General features: G+C 34.5%; 1 protein-coding gene across 6 annotated transcripts in view; it reads right to left on the bottom strand.

The window, feature by feature from the left end:
- DIAPH3 (diaphanous related formin 3) overlaps positions 1–20847 on the bottom strand; it is a 609701-nt gene that overhangs the window by 377676 nt on the left and 211178 nt on the right. For 4 of the 6 annotated variants that reach the window (XM_077158393.1, XM_077158392.1, XM_077158395.1 and 1 more), the window contains 4 exons: positions 8851–8925; positions 8693–8762; positions 2847–2983; positions 593–702 (listed from right to left, as the gene is read on the bottom strand). In XM_077158393.1, the coding sequence (XP_077014508.1) occupies positions 593–702; positions 2847–2983; positions 8693–8762; positions 8851–8925 (392 nt within the window). The other 2 variants (XM_077158397.1, XM_077158396.1) reach the window with 2 other exon arrangements.

A 20847-nucleotide genomic window follows, 5' to 3' on the forward strand; every position in this document is an offset into this window, starting at 1 on the left:
GAAAACCATTGTATTAGCAATGATCGTAAGTGCACCAATACAAAACTGTCTCTTTTTAAAAAGGTCAAATTAAAAGAATATGAGTAATGCACCTAGAAACTATAATGTTTAAGTCTAAATGTGAATTTGGGGGAACACTTAAAAAATTTTGTAAATCTGTATCCAACTATATCTAGGATGGATTAAGCTTATTATTACTCATGTAGACTCTCAACTCTTCAAAGTTAACTAAAACTAATACAATGAGATCCATTAGTTCATCTAACTGGAAAAAGCTCCTAAAAATTATAATAATCAATTAACAAAACTTATACAGAACAAACAAGCCATAGATCAGAAATATAAATATTTCACAGGGAAATACAAAAATTTAACTTCTAGGAAAGAAATCTAAGGAAATAATCATGGGTGTATGCCAAAGATATATCTGCAAAAATACCATAATTTATTTCACAGTATCATTAAAAATGCTATTAAAAAATTAAATGACATGCATTTTCATAACATAATGTTTAAAAATCATCCAGTCACAAAAGTTAAAAAACAATATGTATGGCATACCATTCAAAACCAGATTTTATAAACATGAAACCTACTTGCAATTGAATAGAATTATGCCGAAGACCTTCCACAATAGAAGAAAATCTGTCAATTTTTTTTTCTTCTCCAGATGATGTTAAAGCTTCTAAAACTTCTTCAAGGCTATTGAAAATTTTGAATCCATTAATTGAATTGCAAAACAGCAAATAACACAAATGCCATAATTCAACTGCTTGATGCTACTAACAGAGTAACTACTCCAAGAAAATTAATAACACTTTTGAAGCAGCTTACTGAGTACATAGTAGATATTGAGACTTCTTGTAAGTACATTGCACATTCTAATTCATTTAATCCTCAAGCATTTATTTATATAGTACTTAGTACATATCAGGCACCATTCCAACCACTTCACAAATATTAACTCATTATAATGTACATAACAATTCTATGAGCTAGATAGATACTACTATTATCCGATATTATAGATTAGGAAATTGAGGCAGAAAAAGATTAAGCAACTTGTCCAAGTTCTAGTTAATGGTAGAGTATTTGAAACAAGCCTGTATAGTAAGCCTTAGAGAAATGCTCTTGACCGCTAAACTTCACTGCCCTCAAGTTTAAATAAATGAAGTTGAGATTCCTAAAAAACAGTCACATATAAAACACAATAATTATGCAAGAACTACTTTTCTTCCTCTTTAAAAAAACAGATGTGAAGTATTCTCATAGTTCTTGATGTAAAGTGAATACTTTTATGGATTTTGTTAGGATGTTATATGTTCTCATACTTTCAGACTTTGTCAAATGTAAAAATGTATTATCCTGTAAATATTTTTGAAAAAGTACATTTCCTTCAGGGCACCATTTTTTCAACTACCTCCTAATGTAACCTCTTATTTACAAAATAGTATAGTATGGCATGGAAAGCATACTACTGTGAATAGTACCTAGCACACTGTAGCTCACATAATTTGTGGACATGGGGATGGAGTTCAAAAAAATATTAACATCATAAAAGACAATCCTATGTCAAGAAAATAATAAAAATAATATAGAGGAGGAGGAAGAGAAAAAAAGAGGAAAAAGAGAAAGATGATAAAGAAAGAGAAAGGAAAGGAGAGAAGGAAGAAGGGGGAAAGGGGGAAAGGATGAAAGAGGAGAAGAGAAGGGAGGAAAAGACAAGAGGAGAGTATAAAACTAAGGAGGAGATATGAGAGGAGATAGTGAGAAGGAAGAAGGAAAAGAAGGGAAAGGGGAGAGAGGAGGGGAAAGGAGGAAGAGGGAGAAGCATGGAAAGCATCTTTTGTAGGTATCAAAATTATATTCACATGTAGGTTTCTATACCAAAATTAATATGGCCTTTTTTAAAATGGGAAAAGTACTGAAGCTGTACTTTGCATACTTGGGACTGTGTCGGGAAAAACCAAGCCTCTTACATAGCCATATACTACTAGATCATATGAGGGCAGAGGGCGCAGAGTATCGCCCATACTCTCTAACTAGGGCTATCAAACTGAGCCGCTCAATCCTTACCAGTTAAGACAGGATCACCGCAGGGTTGATTTTGAAATGTATGTTAGAGTTCCATTTTGTGAGGCTCTGTCTATCCTATTATGAGTGGTATATTGATGTTAGTTCATTTGGTTGTTCAGTTTTTATATTTTTATCTTTTTGTAAAGCCATGTTTAGATGATTCCTAAATGCTTCTTTATCATTAGAACCTCAATCTCCTCTAAAAAGAACACAAGTTTATCTTTATAGTTATATTTTAATATGTATGCAATAGTCATTTAGCTACACGTGATAATGTCTTTAAAGTTTAAACATTTTAGTATGTACTTTATGGTCAAGGACTGTGTACCGCAATTGGTAAAGGAATTACAAATTGCCTTATACATAGATTTTAAAATATTATGAGCTTACTTTCACATGTGCACATACCTGGCCTATAGTTTGAATTTATTTTATCTGAAAAACAAATCATATTTTTAAAAATAGTAGATTTGTATACATCTCTAAGTCTTCATCTATATTCTTAATTTAGGGTTTGAGTACAAATAACATGAAGAAATCAACTTTTCATAAAGAAACATTTAAGCCAAACTATTATACGAATTAAGAGAAATAATTATTACTCAACCATTTCTTTTTGGCCAATAATCTTTTAAAAATCTAAATCAGTTGCGTAAATATACTTCAACATCTATTTAAAGTAAATTCTAGTCTATAATTGAAAAAAAAATTAAAAGAATCAGACTATTAATATAATTATATAATTAGAAAAATAAATGGAGAACACTTACATGCTTTCCTCTCCTACAATGCATACTGCAGAAAGAAGTTTGACCACATCTGTCATCATATTGGGATGCTCTGGATCAATGGCTTTAGCCAATAAAGAAAGACTCCTCTCTTCACTCATAATTCTTTCCAAGCCATACTGTAATATGGAAATGAGAGGTTATATGTTGTGAGTTAGTTGGAAACATTGCATCCTGAAAAAAATGTAGTTATTCTCAAATATGTATAGGATAATATATTTTTACACTTAGTAAAACCTGATATAAAGAACACACAATATCCTTTACCAAATTCTATTATTCACTTTACATCAAGAACTATGATAATTAATCAACTCCCTCAAGGTGATTTTTACAACATGACTGGCAATTGTTAAGACAGCTAAGTGGCCAAGATGAGAAAGGGAGAAGCAGTGAGGAATAGTGGGATTTCCAAAAGGAAAAACAACAACAACCACAGAAAAGAGAAACAGTCACTGGAGCCATGAAGATCTTCTCAGGAAGGGAGAATGGTAAGAGATATACCACCACAAGTAAATGCCCAGATCTGCACTGTCCAAGAGAAATACAATGCACGTCACAGGTGTCAATTTAAATTATCAAGCAACAGGTAAAATTTTAATAAAAATAACTCAATATCCAAATATTATCACCCAGGGTGTATTTTACACTTATAGACACCTAAATCCTAAGTAACCACATTTCAGGTGCTTAATACCCCCATGTGGCTATCATGCTACACACTGCAGGCCAGATATAAAAAGTTAGTTGATAGTGGGTAAAAGACAAAGGATGATTAGGACAGAAATTATATAGAAATTGTCATAGTATGCATATGTGTTCTAATCATAATTATATTTTATTATCAGTAAAATATGCAGTTATAAACCCATTATATAAACGGGATAATTTGGGATAATTTGTTTGCTTACTGTCAGTGTGTCACTATAATGAGAAGATAAGGATTTATATTAATGACACAGTGTTTCTAATTTAAGGAAGTATACATCTCTTAGGGCCCACTTACAATCTATGGAAGAGAAGTATCAAATAACTTTGGAAGAATAGAAGCATTAAAACAATAAGATTTATCTACCACACATCCCAGAGAATCTTTCTGAGGAGTAAGAACATTGGTTGATCTGATTAAAGTTAATACTAAGTGTTAAAAAGGACCATAATCTCAATTGCAGACTCTGGGTTAAATCCAAATTTAGTACTAGATATAAGTCTCAAAGTTAAATCTTTAGCCAAAGAATAACAATGGTATGGTCACCTTTAGAAAATGCTTATAAGAAACCAGGGGCCTAGATTGCAAGCTTTTAGAACAGACACATTAAGTTCACGGTGGTAATTATTATTTCTGGATTTTGAGAGGCTATTTTATATATATATATAACCTGATATTTAGAGATAAGAACAAAGTCGAACAGGTTGGGGTTAAAGTAATTCAGAACACAGGGTTAAGGAAGACATTGTCTATATTTTAGAACCACACATACTCTTTGAGACCAATAGAAGAAAGGTTTGTTTGATCTGGAACTGAAATTTTCTGTAGTGCATAATCTAATTCAACCTATCCGTACAGCTCATTTGAACAACTGAAAAACAGAGAGCACAGAATGAGAAAGAGGTCCTTTAATCCTGTATAGATTATTGTAATACCTGGAAACATCCTGAAGCATATTAACCAGATAATCAAAAAGTATTGGCAAAGTCCCCTGAGGAAGGGGAGAAGGACTATGGAACTATTAAACCTTACCATCAGGGAATCCCCTCATACTGTGTCAAACTTTAGGGACACTCAAATTAATAGGCCATGCCCTCGATCATGAGGCTTACCCTTATGACGCTTATGTAGGTAGCAAACAAACTTAGACTATCTATAGGCATGACCTAAGAGCTACTTCTGGAGGACCTCTGTTATTGCTCAGATGTGGCCTCAGACTCTCTAAGCCCAATTCTGCAAGTGAAATCATTGCCGTATTCCCTACATGGGACATGACATCCAGGGGTGACAGTCTCCCGGGCGACATGGGAGAGGACTCCAAGGGATGAATCCAGACCTGACACTGTGGGATCAACAATTACATCTTGACTAAATGGGGGAAATGAAGTGTAATTAATAAAGTATCAGTGGCAGAGAGATTTCAAATAGTCGAGAGGCTGCTCTGGAGGTTGCTCTTACGCAAGCTTCAGGTAGACCTTGGTACCTATCATAACCTGCCAACTTACAACAAGGACCATTCCAGTCAATCCTAAAGAACACCTAGGGCAATTTATAAGATTCCACAAGAGTTCCAGGCACGACAGTAACTTGCCAGAACCTACAACCTCCAGATGGGTCCCTTGTCCAGATAAGTCCTGAAATCTAGCCCAGCCTCTCCAGAACATCAGAAAGTTCAATCTCCCTACCCCATATCAGTGACAGACCCTTCCAATATCAAAATTTTATAATTGCCATAGCTCAAACAACCCCAAAGAGAGGTATGGAAAGATCAACGGTGATGGGGGAATTATACATAGAAAATAAGACTTAACAAATGAATACGAATGCTGAATCATTAAATTGGTATCTCTTTTAGTCTCCATTATTTTAGAGCAGCTTTAGAAGTAAAAACCTAAAATTGTGGAATCGTAACCCATGTCAAAAGTCTGAAATATGTTCTATAACTAATTGTGGTGTTATGCTTTGAAATTTATAACTTTTTTGTATATATGTTATTGTTCACAAAAAAAGAAGGAAAAAAAGTCAATTGTGATGATAAAGTATTTAAGCCCTCTAGCCTCCTATATTCTGGAGCAGCTAGAAGAAAAAATATGAGAGGATCATAAGGTAGCCCACGACAAACTCTGGGATCTACACTATAACCACTTTTTGAAGAGTGCTTAGAAAACTATTGCTTTTCTATTTCTTTGCTTTGTATATATGTTATACTATACATTAAAAAAAAGTTAAAAAAAATAAAGTTAAATCTATAGCAAGCCTAGACCAAAATGCTTTGAGTATTCTGAAATCCTATTTATAATGTACCTATTTTGCATATAGCATTTCTGCAAAGAAGCCTTCACACCATGCTAAAATATTGCATCTACTTTAAACACTAAGGAACACAGAGGTACAACGGAGGAAGTACAAGGAGAAGAGCCAAGAGATCTAGGAAATGATTTGGGGGGAGAATTTTCTGTCTTACTGGTGGCAGGGGTAAGTTTACAAAGAGAGAGCTAAACCAGGCAGGAAGCATTCACTTTTGTGATGCCTTGTAACATTTCATAATTGAAACAAAGAAGAAAAAGCAGGCATGGGGCCAGACACTACAATATGCCTCAATAATCATTCCAACGAATTGTCAACAGCTTATAAAGTAGCTCTTAGATCCAATTCGAATGATACCCCTCAGTACTTGGTTATCAATGATAACCAAGTACTGAGGGGGGATGGCTCTACCCTAATAAATCTGAGCACTGGGTAAAGCCACCTCCAGCATGTCCACTTTGTTCACTATCCATGTGCTGTCCTTAGCCAACACCTACCCTTTTGGAATCAGAATCCTGTAGGAACTCCAGTCACTCAAGGCAACTGTTACTCACTCTCTCCCAAGTGCTACTACCTAGCTCCTCTGACAAGCCCTTCAACCTTAATCACATGTGAAAGGTAGAGTCTGAGCATTCTGATTTCATGGTTTTGTCTCCTCTCTAATGACCCCCAAAGGCCCATCATAGCCAGTATTCTCCGATTTTGTCAATGCATAAATGCATAGTGCACATTTTAAAAGTAGAATAAACCCAGATACCAGTATTCAGAATCTATAATTGAAGACAGAATTGCTGCCTCCTTGAATAAAATTACTGTACTTCAGTTATTTAAACCAAAGGGGGAAAAAAAAAAAAACAGGAAAACTTTTGACTCTGTGAAAAATAGCTAACTTACCAGTGCTGGCATTTGCGTACATTAAATGAAGGATATTATACATTACAGAGATGGAGACAAATTTTGGAAGATCTAAGCATGTACCTCTCCTGAATATTGGGGATTCAGTCTAGATAATAAGATAACTTGCCTGTTCTAAACCGAGGACCAATGTCAGGTTTCATTCGCATTCTACATGAGGCCTATTATTACCTAATAGATGGAACTTCAGACCTTTACAGATGATGACTTAGGTAGGAATAAAGCATGCTAAGTCTCTGTGTAGGATGGTCAAACTCTGTGCCCACACTACATTACTGCCAGAGCTGAGCAACTACCATGGGGAACTAATGGCAGCAGCAGAGACCATATGGGTAAGGTCACAAGATTACAAGTCCACATACATGTTATAAGCCATAAAATCCATTATTTTAAGAGAATAAATTACACTGTACCAATCAGAAGATAAATACATGCAAAAATTTACTCTCCATCCAATTCAGTCTCAAACCAAATAGAATATCTTCCATATACTGCTTTACTTTAACCACAATATTCATCTAAACTCAAATTATGATCCAATCCACATGAGTGTTTTGTCTGAAAAAAAGTATTCCTGGGTTTTCTTCACTCTCAACTTTTTCATTACCACTGGTTTCTCTCGTCTCACTTTAGGAGGGTACTTGGAAAGCAGCACTATGTATTCAGTACGGTAAGACTTCTCACTGTCAGCAGTTTCAATAACCTCCCTTATTCATTTACTGTTAAAACAGACTATATAATGAGAGCTAAAATCTAGCTCTCACACAAAAAAATGGATTTGATATAGAAAAGATATTTGATCTCTAAATCAAATATTACCCTTGAAAATTATATTTGATTGAGGGGGAAAAATCTTTCATTGGCTAGAAACAGAAAACTAAGTTCCACAAAATGCATTAAAAATATATAAATAATTAAGTTTAAAAAGAATTTGAAAATATATTTACTATATTTAGTAAAAAATGAATATAAAGTAAACAATTTAAATACCAGTAGTCATCTAAAAGTTTATTTTAAGTATTAGAACAAAGATAAAATATTGCAAATTGCAATTAATCAAAAACATACAGAATGATTTGCTATAAAACAAAAATTGCTATACCACCATAGGCAAAATTTCCTCCCCTGCTTTCTAACAGCAACTAAAACACCTATCAATACCACACACATCATGTGCTAGATGTGCTTAGATGTTGGATGTAAAAACGATGCATTTACATGTCATATGTAAAGTTAATTTCTGCAATTAGTCTTTTTTTAAAAATCACTTCAGATCAATCTAATTTCAATATGCTTAAAGCACTCTGCCGTTCTGAACCTTATCTTTCAATATGGAAATTCTGCAGGGGGTTCATATTATTTTGGTCTCCATGTTTCTTTTATAAGTAACATTGCTCCATTTCTCAGATCCATTCCTATCTGTTTACAATAATTTCATTATAGATTTTAAATTCTTAGCATATAAGAAGTCTTTCCAACTTGATTCTTTGATAATAAAAATTACTGTAGACCACATTTAATAATTACATATGATTTTAAAGTTGAATCATGCAGTACTTTTGAAATTTAACAGAGAAAGAAAGGGAAGAGAGGGATGGAAAGAGGAAGAAGAGGAAGGAAAGAGTGGAGAGGCAAAAGGGGGAAAGGAAGAGAGACAATCTGTACAGGAAGAGGGAAGCACCAAAACAGGATTCACTCCTCCCAAGATTCTCCTAATTGGAAGAGTACTGCTTCAATAAAAAACTAGAATTCAATAGAATTCAACATTTTTACCACTGTGTACAAAAATACATGGCAAAGCAATACATCACTTCACTGCAAGTAGAAATCTTATATCAAAATACTCTAATTCATATACAAGTTGATAATGAACAAATATAACTATCTATATACATACCTGAGTATTCATCAAGGCCTTTAGACACTGTATAACTTTGTGCTGATTCTTCTTTACAACTTTCTCTTGGCTGTATTGACATGAAACATATTGATGTTGGAATTACAACTGAATATGCAAATGCAGCTTAACTGAAAATAATTCTTAGCAAAACTTACATTTTGCCATTAATCAATCTTTCCAAAATGTCCAATAATAATCCAAGCCCCTCACGTCCAAAGCTTTCTACCCAACTGAAAAAAAGGAAAAATAATAATTACACATGAAGTCAAAAGAGTTTTAAATGTGCATACTTTGGAATATGAGAACAATGTTATAGATCAGTAAATATTTTACACTTATTATGTTCATAATCATAAGAACAATATAAAACAAACATCACAGACAAAATCATTCATGAATCATAATCTCAATAGTGAAAGAAGTCAAAGTGGGATAAGCCAGTGGTGTTCTAGAGATGGCTCATGTCTTCCCTACTCCACGCTCAGTGACCTCAAGTTGGTAACTTAAATAGGCCATTTGGGAGTGCTGACACCACAAAAATCAGCAGATACTACTTTTTGTTCCTCCTAGAGAACTGGTCGCTAAACACTTACGAGGCTACCACTGGATAGACTCACTCTGGACTGCTCCAAAGAGCATAAATTGGACAATAGAATAAAAATCTAAAGAGGGGCGGGCCGCGGTGGCTCAGCGGGCAAAGTGCTTGCCTGCCATGCCGGAGGACCTCGGTTCGATTCCCGGCCCCAGCCCATGTAAAAAACAAACAAACAAACAAAATACAATAAAACAAGAAAATGTTTAAAGATGTTTCCCTTTCTTCCTCCCTTCCTTCCTTCCATCCTTCCTTCCTTCTCTCTGTCTTTCCTTCCCTTCCTCCCTTAAAAAAAAAAAAAAAAAAAAATCTAAAGAGGGAAGAATCAGATCTATGTAAAGAAAAAACATAACTAACAAAAATTAATCAAAATATTGAAAAGGGATGCTGTAAAAGACAACTTCTCAGATGACTAAAATGCATACCTGTACATGTTAAGAATTTCTTAAGTTTTAAAAGTTGGTTGTTTTTACAAACAGCTCCATAATTGTTTTTTTATGAATATTTTAAAAAGGAGTCTTATTCCCAGGAGTGTAAATCTTCATGACAATGTGGGACAGAACTCCTAGGATGAGCCAGGATCCAGCCAGCATCATGGGATTGAGAAAGCCTTCTTGACCAAAAGGGGGAAGAGAGAAATGAGATCAAGTCTCAGTGGCTGACAGATTTCAAACAGAGCACGAGGTTATCCTGGAGGTTATTCTTATGCATTATATAGATATCTTTTTTAGTTTATAGTGTATTAGAGCTGGAGAGAAGTACCTGAAACCATTGAGATGTGTTCCAGCTTCTTCTTCTTAAAGAAAACTATATAACTATACAGCTTTTACAATATGACTGCGTGATTGTGAAAAACTTGTGTCTGATGCTCCTTTCATCCAGGGTATAGACACATGAGTAAAAAATATGGGTAAAAGTAAATAAATAATAGGGGGATGAGGGGATAAATGAATTGAGAAGACTGAAATACTAATGGTCAATGACAGGGAGGGGTAAGGGTATGATACGTATCAGGTGTTTTTTTTTTCATTTTATTTCTTTTTCTTGGAGTGATGCAAATGTTCTAAAACACGATCACGGTGATGAATACACAATGTGATGATACTGTGAGTCACTGATTATACACCACCATATATGGAATGTTTGTATAAGATTTATCAAAAAAAATTTAAAAATAAAATAATGTTCTAAAAAATGATCATGGTGATGAATATACAGCTATGTAATAATATTGTGAGCCAATGATTGTAACCATGTATGGAATGTATGTGCGTGAAGAAAAAAAATTGTAACAAATGTAGCACACTATTGCAAGGTGTTGACAACACGGTGACTGATGGGAACTCTGCATTTTACTCTGTATTTTACATAGGATTTTTCTGTAAACCTACAATTTCTCTAATTAAAAAAAAAAATTTTTTTAAAAGAGGAGTGTTATTTCTATCCTGACTACACCATACCTTTTACATAGCCCTACTAAGACAAAGTATTAATGTGACTAGGATATCTCTGCCACTAAACAACAGGTTACTTTGATTATAGGAAAACTATCTTGGTAGAAATTAATAACTTTTCTCAGTGGTGATATGAAAACCTAGACCTATACATAAAGTAATGCTAACAATCTGCCCCCAAAAATGTTGGGGGTGGTGGTGGGATATAATGTGTCTCTGTATGTATAATTATATATGTATGAATAGCCTTCGAACAATAAGATACTGTTAAAAACACAATTTCAACAAATAATCAATAGCAGGATATTGGAAAGAATAAAAACAAGTTTAAGTCACATACCAGAAGAAAATGCCATTTTCTTACTGAAGATACAATAAAATATTTCCAGTGAAAATAATGAAAAGTTAAGAACCAAACACAGACACACAAAAAAGTAAAAAAATCTATCATCCATCTTTCTTATTTGAATGTTTCTGTCAACACAACTTGGCCACCTATAAACGTACAGAGTTTCTAATTTTACAAAGAAAGAAAAAAATAGAAGATATTTTCCATTTACATTAGCAGTCTGTATTCTGGTTATTTTACTGATCTCCTCTCTGTCCAGTGAAAGCAATGGAATAACTAATCCAGGAATGCACTTAAACAGGAAAGATACTCTGCCTTAAAAGAGAAGACAGAGATTGCTATTTTAGCTAAAGTGAGGAAAAAGTTGTAAAGAATTTAGTGTTTTCAAATCAGATGCTACTTCAAAAGTCAAGTGTTTATTCTCCACATCAGTTAACAGACAGATTACCTGTAGGCATTCCTGTCTTGTTTCATGAAAACACCCACAATATCCCACTTATCTATTGGCTTTGTTGGCATCCTATTGTGTATGTATTTTTATTTCACATACTGCAGGGAAGCTTGAAATTCAAATATGTAAGGAGTAATTTGAGAGTTTTACTTGGCCTGGTACTGAGATGCAAGGAGGGAGGCTCTGTTCACCTGGTCCTCCAGTATTAGTACTTTACAGTGGGTCTTCACTATTTTGTTTGAAGGGAATCTTTAAAACAATCTCTATATTTAAAGTATATCCATAAAGATATTCCTAAATTAATATAAATGCTTTGGAATTATTCATACTGCTATCACCTTCAGTCTTTGTAGAGAATAAAAAGCACTATTAATAAAACTGCCTCACACTAAAATATGCAAAGTATAATTTTACATTATGTTAATTTAACAATAAAACTTTGAGACACTTAATATACTTATGTTGTGGCCCACAATAAAATTCAGAAAGCATATCAATTTGAGTAGATCAGTAAGTCTTTTGATCTGAATAATTAACAATGGAATATAGTTGTTTTTTTAAATATTACAGCCCCTAACATAATGACTATCACTAAATAAGGGAGCCCACAGGGATCTCAAATCAACTTTTTCTGGGTGCACTGGATAATTCTATTCTATACTGTAGAACTGGAATCATTAAAACTAAATTTATACTCCTTCATGTATATTACATGTAAACAAATTCTCTATAAAAGTTTACTAAAGTTGAAAGATAACGAGGAATTATACCAAATTACCTTAGATTACAAATTTTTAAGGCCTTGTGGGAATTAATTTCTCAGTAAAAATAAAATAGGCGTTTGTAGCAGCAGCCATCTGAAAGCCAGATTACATTTCATACTATATAAAACATATCAAGAACAAGAAAAGTGGGATGGAGTATAGGGTGGAGTCTAAGACGTTTGATATCAAAAGAAATATTATTTTTAAACATAGCAAAGTTGACAAAAGTGCATATTGAAAAGGTAATAGTAAAACAAATTAAATATGTATATAAAGTCTCACTGTTTCTATGAAAATTTTCTTAGCTAACATATTATCATGTAAAAAGCTGTCATTTACAAACCCCCCCTTTAAGACCTTTAGCCCCATCTCTACTATTTTCAGCTATATTATTTTTAAGGATAGGGGCAAATATCATTTGCTCTTTCTTTGGGAAAAGATGTTCAGATAAAAAGTGATATTGAGTACATAGGTCTGTAATCCTGACAGTAGTTTATTGAAATCCATAGCTTTCTATAAAAGCGTAAAATTTCTCATCATCAGGGTAAGAAGCAACCTAGAAAAAAAAATTATCAACTGATCTATACATGATCAATCTTCAGGAAACAAAACTTGCACTATTTGTTCTGTACCTGTCAGAATAGTACCATCAGGCATTGTGTGGCTTAACTATAAGCTGCATTCACAGATGAATAAGCACAGTGCAAATGTTTCTTCTTCATGAATAGAAATGACATGGAGATTAGTATGACATTTGTATTGGAAAAAAGTGCTTTAAAACAGCACAAAGTAGTGTGTTACTATAATTTAATGTAAAAGTCTACCTCTTATAATTCTGTAACAGGAAAAATCAAATACTTCTCTTTCTAATTGCCTTAAGAAAATGTCTAAGTACATTAACATTTAGCACTTCCTCATATGGGTCACAATGTAGGAGAACAAAAAACAGGTGAAGTGATAGAAAAAACAGAGCTAGGAAGAAGGAAAACAGTTCTCTTGGATTAAATGTTCAAGCCATCTTTAATGTAAAAAGCAGCTTAATCTTTGAAATTCAGTTATTGCTTCCAGAGAAAGAAAATGAAATCAAAAGTGTGCAAAGTGGTTTCCAATGTACTGCTGGCTTTAGGAAGCAATTACTATTGCCTCATTGAACAAGAAAAGCAATAATCAAGTCTCAGATTTACTTCGTGGTCAAAAAGAAACAAAGCACTCTCAAGTATGCATCTCACAGACTGACCCTCCCACTCTTTACTTTGTTTGAAGTTATTACATTTCTTCCCAAGTGTGATATTAGGAAGGGAAACATAAATGCAGCTTATGTCACAGCTGGAATAAAGCCAACCAGACCGACCATAAGGGCAACCTCACCCAACCACACACTCCTTGAGGATAGGGATTCATTTAGAATGAAACTGAATTCCTTTCCATTTTATACCTAAGGAAAGGCACATGCAAGGAGGTAAAGCCACGCAGAAATAGTATCTCGGTCTACTGATGCCCAGGCCGGTGTCTTTACTTAATATACGTAGAAAAAGGCACAAAAAGTCAACACATTCTATGCAGCATTACAGAGCCTGTCTCAACCTCCATGTCAAAAATAACAATTCTGATTTCAGAGCTGTTATTTATTCATACTAAGCTAGCAGCAATCAATCTGAAGTCCCTGTTCTACATCACACTTTAGGAATTGACTGCCTCTCAAAGAGTAATGTTTCATTATTACTATTACTGTTACAACTCAAGGGTTCATTAATGAAGTCAGTCAGGCTTTATTAAAGGCTCATTATGTGCTTGATATTGGACAAGGTATGAAAGATACAAAACTGAATAGAATATGTTTTCTTCACTTGAAAGTCTAGGTTTGAAACAAATGTTGAACAAATTTATTTCTATTATATAATAAATGCTATAATAATGGTGCATCTACCCTTCCTGGGAACATCAAAGTAGTTTATGCTTGAGCTTAGGTCGTGAAGGATAATTAAGTCACAGAGAAGAAGAGATGTTTTTAAGCAGGATGGAATACCAAGAAAGTTATTAAACATGAAAGACATGGTCTGTGCCGAGCATCACAGGTAGCTATATGGGAGATAAAACAAAACAGATGGGGTGTGGGGGCAGGGGGCTTAATCTTGAAAGACTTTATATACAATGCTACAGGCAATGGGAAGCCATTCAAGGATTAGGCATATGGGATGGGTGGCATAATGCCCCCTTCTCTACTGCCCAAAGGTGTCCATGTCCTAACCCCAGGACATGTGAATATGTGAACTTACATAGAAAAAGGGAAATTATAAAGGGAATTAAGATTGTAGATGTAATTAAATGACTTTGAAATAGAGATTATCCTGAATTGTCCAACTAGGCCCAATCTAACTGCATAAATCTTAAAATCTGAAGCCCTTTCCCAGCTTGGTAAGAGTTGAGTCAGAAGAAGAAGGAAGAGAAATTCAAAGCATGAGAGGTACTCAACTCAGTTAGTGGCTTTGAAGGTAGAAGAAAGGGATGAAAGAAATCCAAGGAATATGAGTAGATTCTAAAAAGCTGAGAATGGTCCCGGTTGGCAATCAGCAAGGAAATGAGAGCCTCACCAAAACATCACAGAATTGAATTCTGCCAACAACCCAAATGAGAAAGCAAATGTTGTATCTCCTAATTAATGAAAATGGATATCTCTCAATTTATTTACATCTTTTATTCCTCACATCAACAGTCTACATAGTTTTTAGCAAAGAAGTCCTGTATATAATTTGTTACATTTACACCTGGTATTCATTTTTTAAAGCAATTGTAAATGGCATTGGATTTTTAATTTTGATGTCCACAGGTTTCTTGCTAGTACATAGAAATGCAACTGATTTGTTGGAGTTTTGGGTAGATTCCTTGGAATTTTCTACATAAACAATCATGACATCAGCAAACTGTGACCGTTTTATTTCTTTCTTTCCAGTAAAAGTGCTTCTTGTTTCTTTTTCTTGCCTCATTACACTAGATAGACCTTCCGGCACTCTGTAGAAAAAAGAGTAGTGAAAGCAGGCATCTTTGCTTTATTTCCAATCTTAGGGTGAATGCAATCAGTCATTCACCATCAAGTATGATTTCTGAAATTTCGTAGAAAAAAAATTTGTTGATTTCTGTAGATCTTTATCAAGTTGAGAGTTCTCCTCTATTAATACTGTTCTGAGTTTTAATTATGAATTTGTGTTCAATGTTGTCAAATGCTTTTTGTGCATCAGTTAAAGCAATTATGTGGTTTTACTTCTTTAGCCTGTTTTAATATAGAGCATAACATACAGATTTTTGTATCTACATTCAGAAGGATTTGGGTCTATAGTTTATTGCTGTTTATTTGTATTTTTGTACTTTTTTTTTGCATGATTTTGGTATTGGGATAGTACTAGCTTCATAAAATGAATTGGAAAGTTTTCCCTACTCTTCTATTTTCTGGAAGAGACTATGTAGAATTGGAGTCAATTCTTTAAATGTTTGGTAGAATTCTAAAGTGAAAGTATTTGGGCCTGGAACTCCTTAGGAGGAGATCTTTCCAGGAATTTAATTTCCTTAATAAAGAGATTCTAATTATTGATGTCACATTGGGTGTGTAGTCTGTGCTTTACAAACAATTGGCCAGTTTCATTTAAATTGTCAAATTCATGGGTATAAGTTCCCTTAGTATTTCCTTATTATTCTTCCAATATCTATGGGGTATGTAGCATTATCCCATATCACTTCTAATATTGGCAATTTGTGTCTTCTCTCTCTTTCTCTTTATCAAGATGATTAGAGGTTTGTCACTTTTATTAATCTTTGCAAAGAATCAGCTCCTTGTTTCATTGATTTTTTATACAGTTTCTCGTTCAATCTCATTGATTTCTGCTCTTAGCTTTATAATATTCATCCTTCTTCCTTTGGATTTATTTTACTTTTTTTCTAGATTCTTGAGGTGGGAGCTCAGATTACTGATTTGAGGCTTCTTTCTTCTAATATATGCATTTAATGCTATAGATTTCCCTTTCGGCACTGCTTTAGATGTGCCTCCAAATGTTTGAAATTTTGTGCTTTCATTAGTTCAGTGTTTTTTGTTATTGTTGTTTCCCTTGAAATTTCTTCTCTGACCCACAGATTATTCTGAAATGTGTTGCTTAGCTGTCAACTGTTTGTAGATTTTCTTGATGTCTTTCTGTTAGTGATTTCTAGTTGAGTCCTTTTTGCTCTTTGATTTGGTTTGGTAAAGCTGACAAAATGCAATATACCAAAGATAGGTTAGCTTTACAATGGGGATTTACTAACTTACAAGCCTACAGTTATTAGGTATGAAAATTTCCAACTCAAGGAATCAACAGATGATACTTTCTCCCTCAAGACTGGCTACCAGCAAGCACAGGCTCCTCTGCCAGATAGCAAGGCACAAGGCAACATCTGCTGGTCCTTCTCTCTTGGATTTCATTGCTTTTAGCTTCTGGCTTCAGCGGCTTCCTCCTCAGCTTCTCTGGAGCTCTTTTCTGTGTTTTATCCTCTTATAAAGGATTCCAGTAACAGGATTAAGACCGAGATTGGATGGCATAGCTCACATCTCAATAGAAATAACATTGTCAAAAGGTCCCATCTACAACAGGTCTAAACCCACACTAAAAGAAGAATGATCTTTTCTAGGGTACACACAGCTTCAAACCCTCATAGTCAGAGAGTACATTCTGCATGATTTAATTTTTTTAATTTTTTGAGGTTTGTTTTTTGACCATGATATGATCAATCTTGATATATTTCCCATGGGCACTTGAAAAGAATAAGTATTCTGCTATTATTTGGTGGAAGAGTTCCATAAATATGGATTAGATCCTCTCAGTTGTGTTATTGAGTTATTCATGCTAATTTTCTGTTTCGTTATTCTCATTGATTTTGTGTTCTATCAATTGTTGTGGGAGCTGAAGTCTCCAACCATAACTGTAGATTTGTCTAATTCCTTTCAGTTCTATTATTTCCAGTTTCAAATATTTCACTCGGCTATTGTTTGGTACATTCATACACGTTGTTTGGTGCATGCACTTAAGGGATTGCTATGTCTTTTGGTGGATAGATTCTTTATCACTATAATAATGGCCCTCTCTTTATCTCTAGTAATTTTCTTTTCTCTAAAGTCTACATTATCTGATATTAATATAATCACCCTTACTTTCTATTGATTGCCTACATGATATACTTTTCAATCTTTTATTTTCAATTTGCCTGTGCTGATATATTTGAAATGAGTCTCTTATAGACTACATATAGTTGTGCCATATATTATAATTCATTCTGCCAATTCCTGTTTTTTTCATTGGTATACTAAGATATTTTACATTTAATGCAATTATTGATATGTTAAGGCTAAGTCTCCCATTTTCTTTTCTTATTGTTTGTTTCTCTTTTTCATTTCTTTATTTTTTCCTGCCTTCCTGTGATTTATTTGAACATATTCCAGAATGCCATTTTGATTTACATGTAGTGTTTTCGAATATATTTCTTTATATAAACTTTTTAGTAGTTGGTCCAGGAATCACAGTATATACCTAACATATAGTTTACTGGCGTCATCATTTTACCACTTTCAGTGAAGTGTAGAAAACTTTATTCTCTTTACATTCCTTTACCCTTCCAGATCAATAGCATAATTATTTTAAGTGTGTCTTCTATACGCATTTAAAATATTAGACAGCATTATAGATGTTTGCTTCTGCTGTCAAACAAAATTTAGAAAACCCAGTGTATTAGTAGGGTTCTCTAGAGAAACAAACCCAACTGGGGATATCTATAAATATGAGATTCATAAAGGTGGGAACCATGGGAATAGAAGAGTCCAAAATCCATAGGGCAGCCTGTGAAGCTGGCAGCTCTGATAGAGGGTCTCAACGAACATCACAAAAAAGGTTCAATGGCTAAAGAAACAATGAAAAGTTTCTCTTCTTCCTTAAAGGTTTTCAACTGATTAGATTATCTCCTTTGCAAGAGGCTTGCCCTTGGGTGATGGGAGATTTAATTAGGTGATGGTAGATTTAATCAGCCACAGCTACAATCAACTGACTGATGACATAATAAACCACCCTTCCAATTTAACAACCAGTCAGGAAACATCCTCGAACCAATGGTTAGGCCAGCCCTTGCCTGACCAGACAACTGGGCATCAACACTTGGCCAAGTTGACACCAGAACCTAACCATCACACTCAGGAAAAAAGTCTATTGCTTTCACTTTTATTTTTATTCACAGGTACTTTCTTCCTGATATTTCAAAGTAACTGCTTTTACAATTTCCTTTTTGTTTAGAAAATTTCTTTTGGTCATTCTTTTAGGGATGGTTTACCAGTCACAGATTCTTTTGTTTTCCTTCATGTGAGTTTACTATTTCCCTTTCATTCCTGAAGGATACTTTCACAGCATATAGGATTCTGGATGAACAGCCTTTCGTTTGGAAAATTATGGGCACATCCATTTGGCTGACATAGTTTCTAATGAGATGTCTCCTATTATTCATCATTCATCATTTAGGTTGTTTTTCCCCTATAGGTAAAGTATCATTTATCTCTTCTCACTCTTGAGATTTTTTTCTATCTCTAGCTTTCAGAAGTTTGATTATGGTATGTCTGTGGTAGTTTGAGGCTGTTATGTATCCCAAAAAAGGCCAGGATCTTTTTTTTCAATTCCTGTGTGTGGAGACCTATCATGGGTGGAACTCTTTTTTTTTTTTAATTTTCAACTTTTAAAATTTTTTTTAATATTTTTATTTTTTTTAACATATATACAAGGCAAAGAAAGAAAAAAGCAATAGTTTTCAAAGTACTCTTCAACAAGTAGTTACGGGACAGATCCCAGAATTTGTCATGGGCTACCATATCATCATTTCAGATTTTTCCTTCTAGCTGCTCTAGAATATAAGAGGCTAGAAAGAATAAATATTTTTTTTTATCATCACAATCGACTTTTTTCCTTCTTTGTGAAAAATAACATTTACAAAAAAGCAATAAATTTCAAAGCACAGCACAATAATTATGTATAGAACAGATTTCAGAGTTTGATATGAGTTACAATTCCACAATTTTTAGGTTTTCACTTCTAGCTGCTCTAAGATACTAGAGACTAAAAGAAATATCAATTTAAGAATTCGGCAATGATACTTGTTTGTCAAATCCTACCTTCTCTGTATAACTTCACCATCACCTTTGATCTTTCTATTCCACTCTTTAGGGGTATTTGGGCTATGGCTATTCTAACTTTTTCATGTTGGAAGAGGCTGTCGATAATATGGAGCAGGGAGATGGAACTATCTGATGTTCTGGAGAGGCTGAGCCCTCTAGGTTTCAGGACTTATCTGGTCCAGGGACCCATCTGGAGGTTGTAGATTTCTGGAAAGTTGCCCCAGTGCATGGACCCTTTGTAGGCTTTTAAATATTGCCCTTGATGTTCTTTAGGGTTGGCTGGAATGGTTTTGTTTGGGGATTGGCAAGTTATGATAGGGAGCAATGTCTACCTGAAGCTTGCGTATGAGTGACCTCCAGAGTAGCCTCTCAACTCTATTTGAACTCTCTCAACCACTGATATTTTATTAGTTATACTTCTTTTCTCCTTTTTGGTCTGGATGGAATTGTTAATCCCGTGGTGCCAGGGCTGGACTCATCTCCCATGTCATCAGGGAGACTTTCACCCCTGGATGTCAAGTACCATGTAGCAGGAGGAAGACCATAAGTTACTTATAGTTACTTAAGTTTCACTTATAGAGTTGGGCTTAGAGACAGTGAGGCCACATCTGAGCAACAAAAGGGGTCTTCCCAAAGTAACTCTTAGCCATACCTTTAGGTAGGCTAAGTTTCTCCACTACCTACACAAGAGTAAGCCTCAGGATCAATGGCTTGGCCTACTGATTTGGGTATCCCTAATGTTCAACACAGTATCAGGGGATTCCCTGATGGTAAAGCTTAATAGTTCCATATTTTTTCTCCCATCCCTCAAGAGACTTTGAGGTAGCATCTTTTGATTAGGTTATTTTGATTGAAGCCTGTCCCAGGGTGGGTCTTAATCCTCATAATGGAGTTCTTTGTGAGAGAATAAAAGCCACATAGAAGCAGGAGAGGAATTAAGGAAGCTTATGGTGAGAATTCCCAGAGAAGCTAAGAAAGGACCCACAGAAGCTCAGAGAGGAAGCCACTGGAACCAGAAGCTGAAAGTAATGAAATCCTGGAGTGAAGGACCAGCAGATCCTGGCCATGTGCCTTCCCATGTGACTGAGGTGTCCCAGATGCCAGCAACTTGTCTTCAGAATCCAGGTATACTTCTGAAGATGCCTCAGGTTAGACATTTTCATGGTCTAAGACCTATAAATTGTAGGTTAATAAATCCTCATTGTAAAAGCCAACCCATTTCTGGTATACTGTATTCAGACAGCTTTAGTAAACTAAAACAATGTCTTAGTATGAATTTCTTAAGGTCTATCCCTTTAGGGTTCACTCAACTTCTTGAGTTTGTAGGTTTATATCTTTCGTCAAATTTGGGACATTTTCTGCCACTCTGTG

The sequence above is a fragment of the Tamandua tetradactyla genome, chromosome 4, assembly GCF_023851605.1.
Source record: "Tamandua tetradactyla isolate mTamTet1 chromosome 4, mTamTet1.pri, whole genome shotgun sequence".
NCBI lineage: Eukaryota > Metazoa > Chordata > Mammalia > Pilosa > Myrmecophagidae > Tamandua > Tamandua tetradactyla.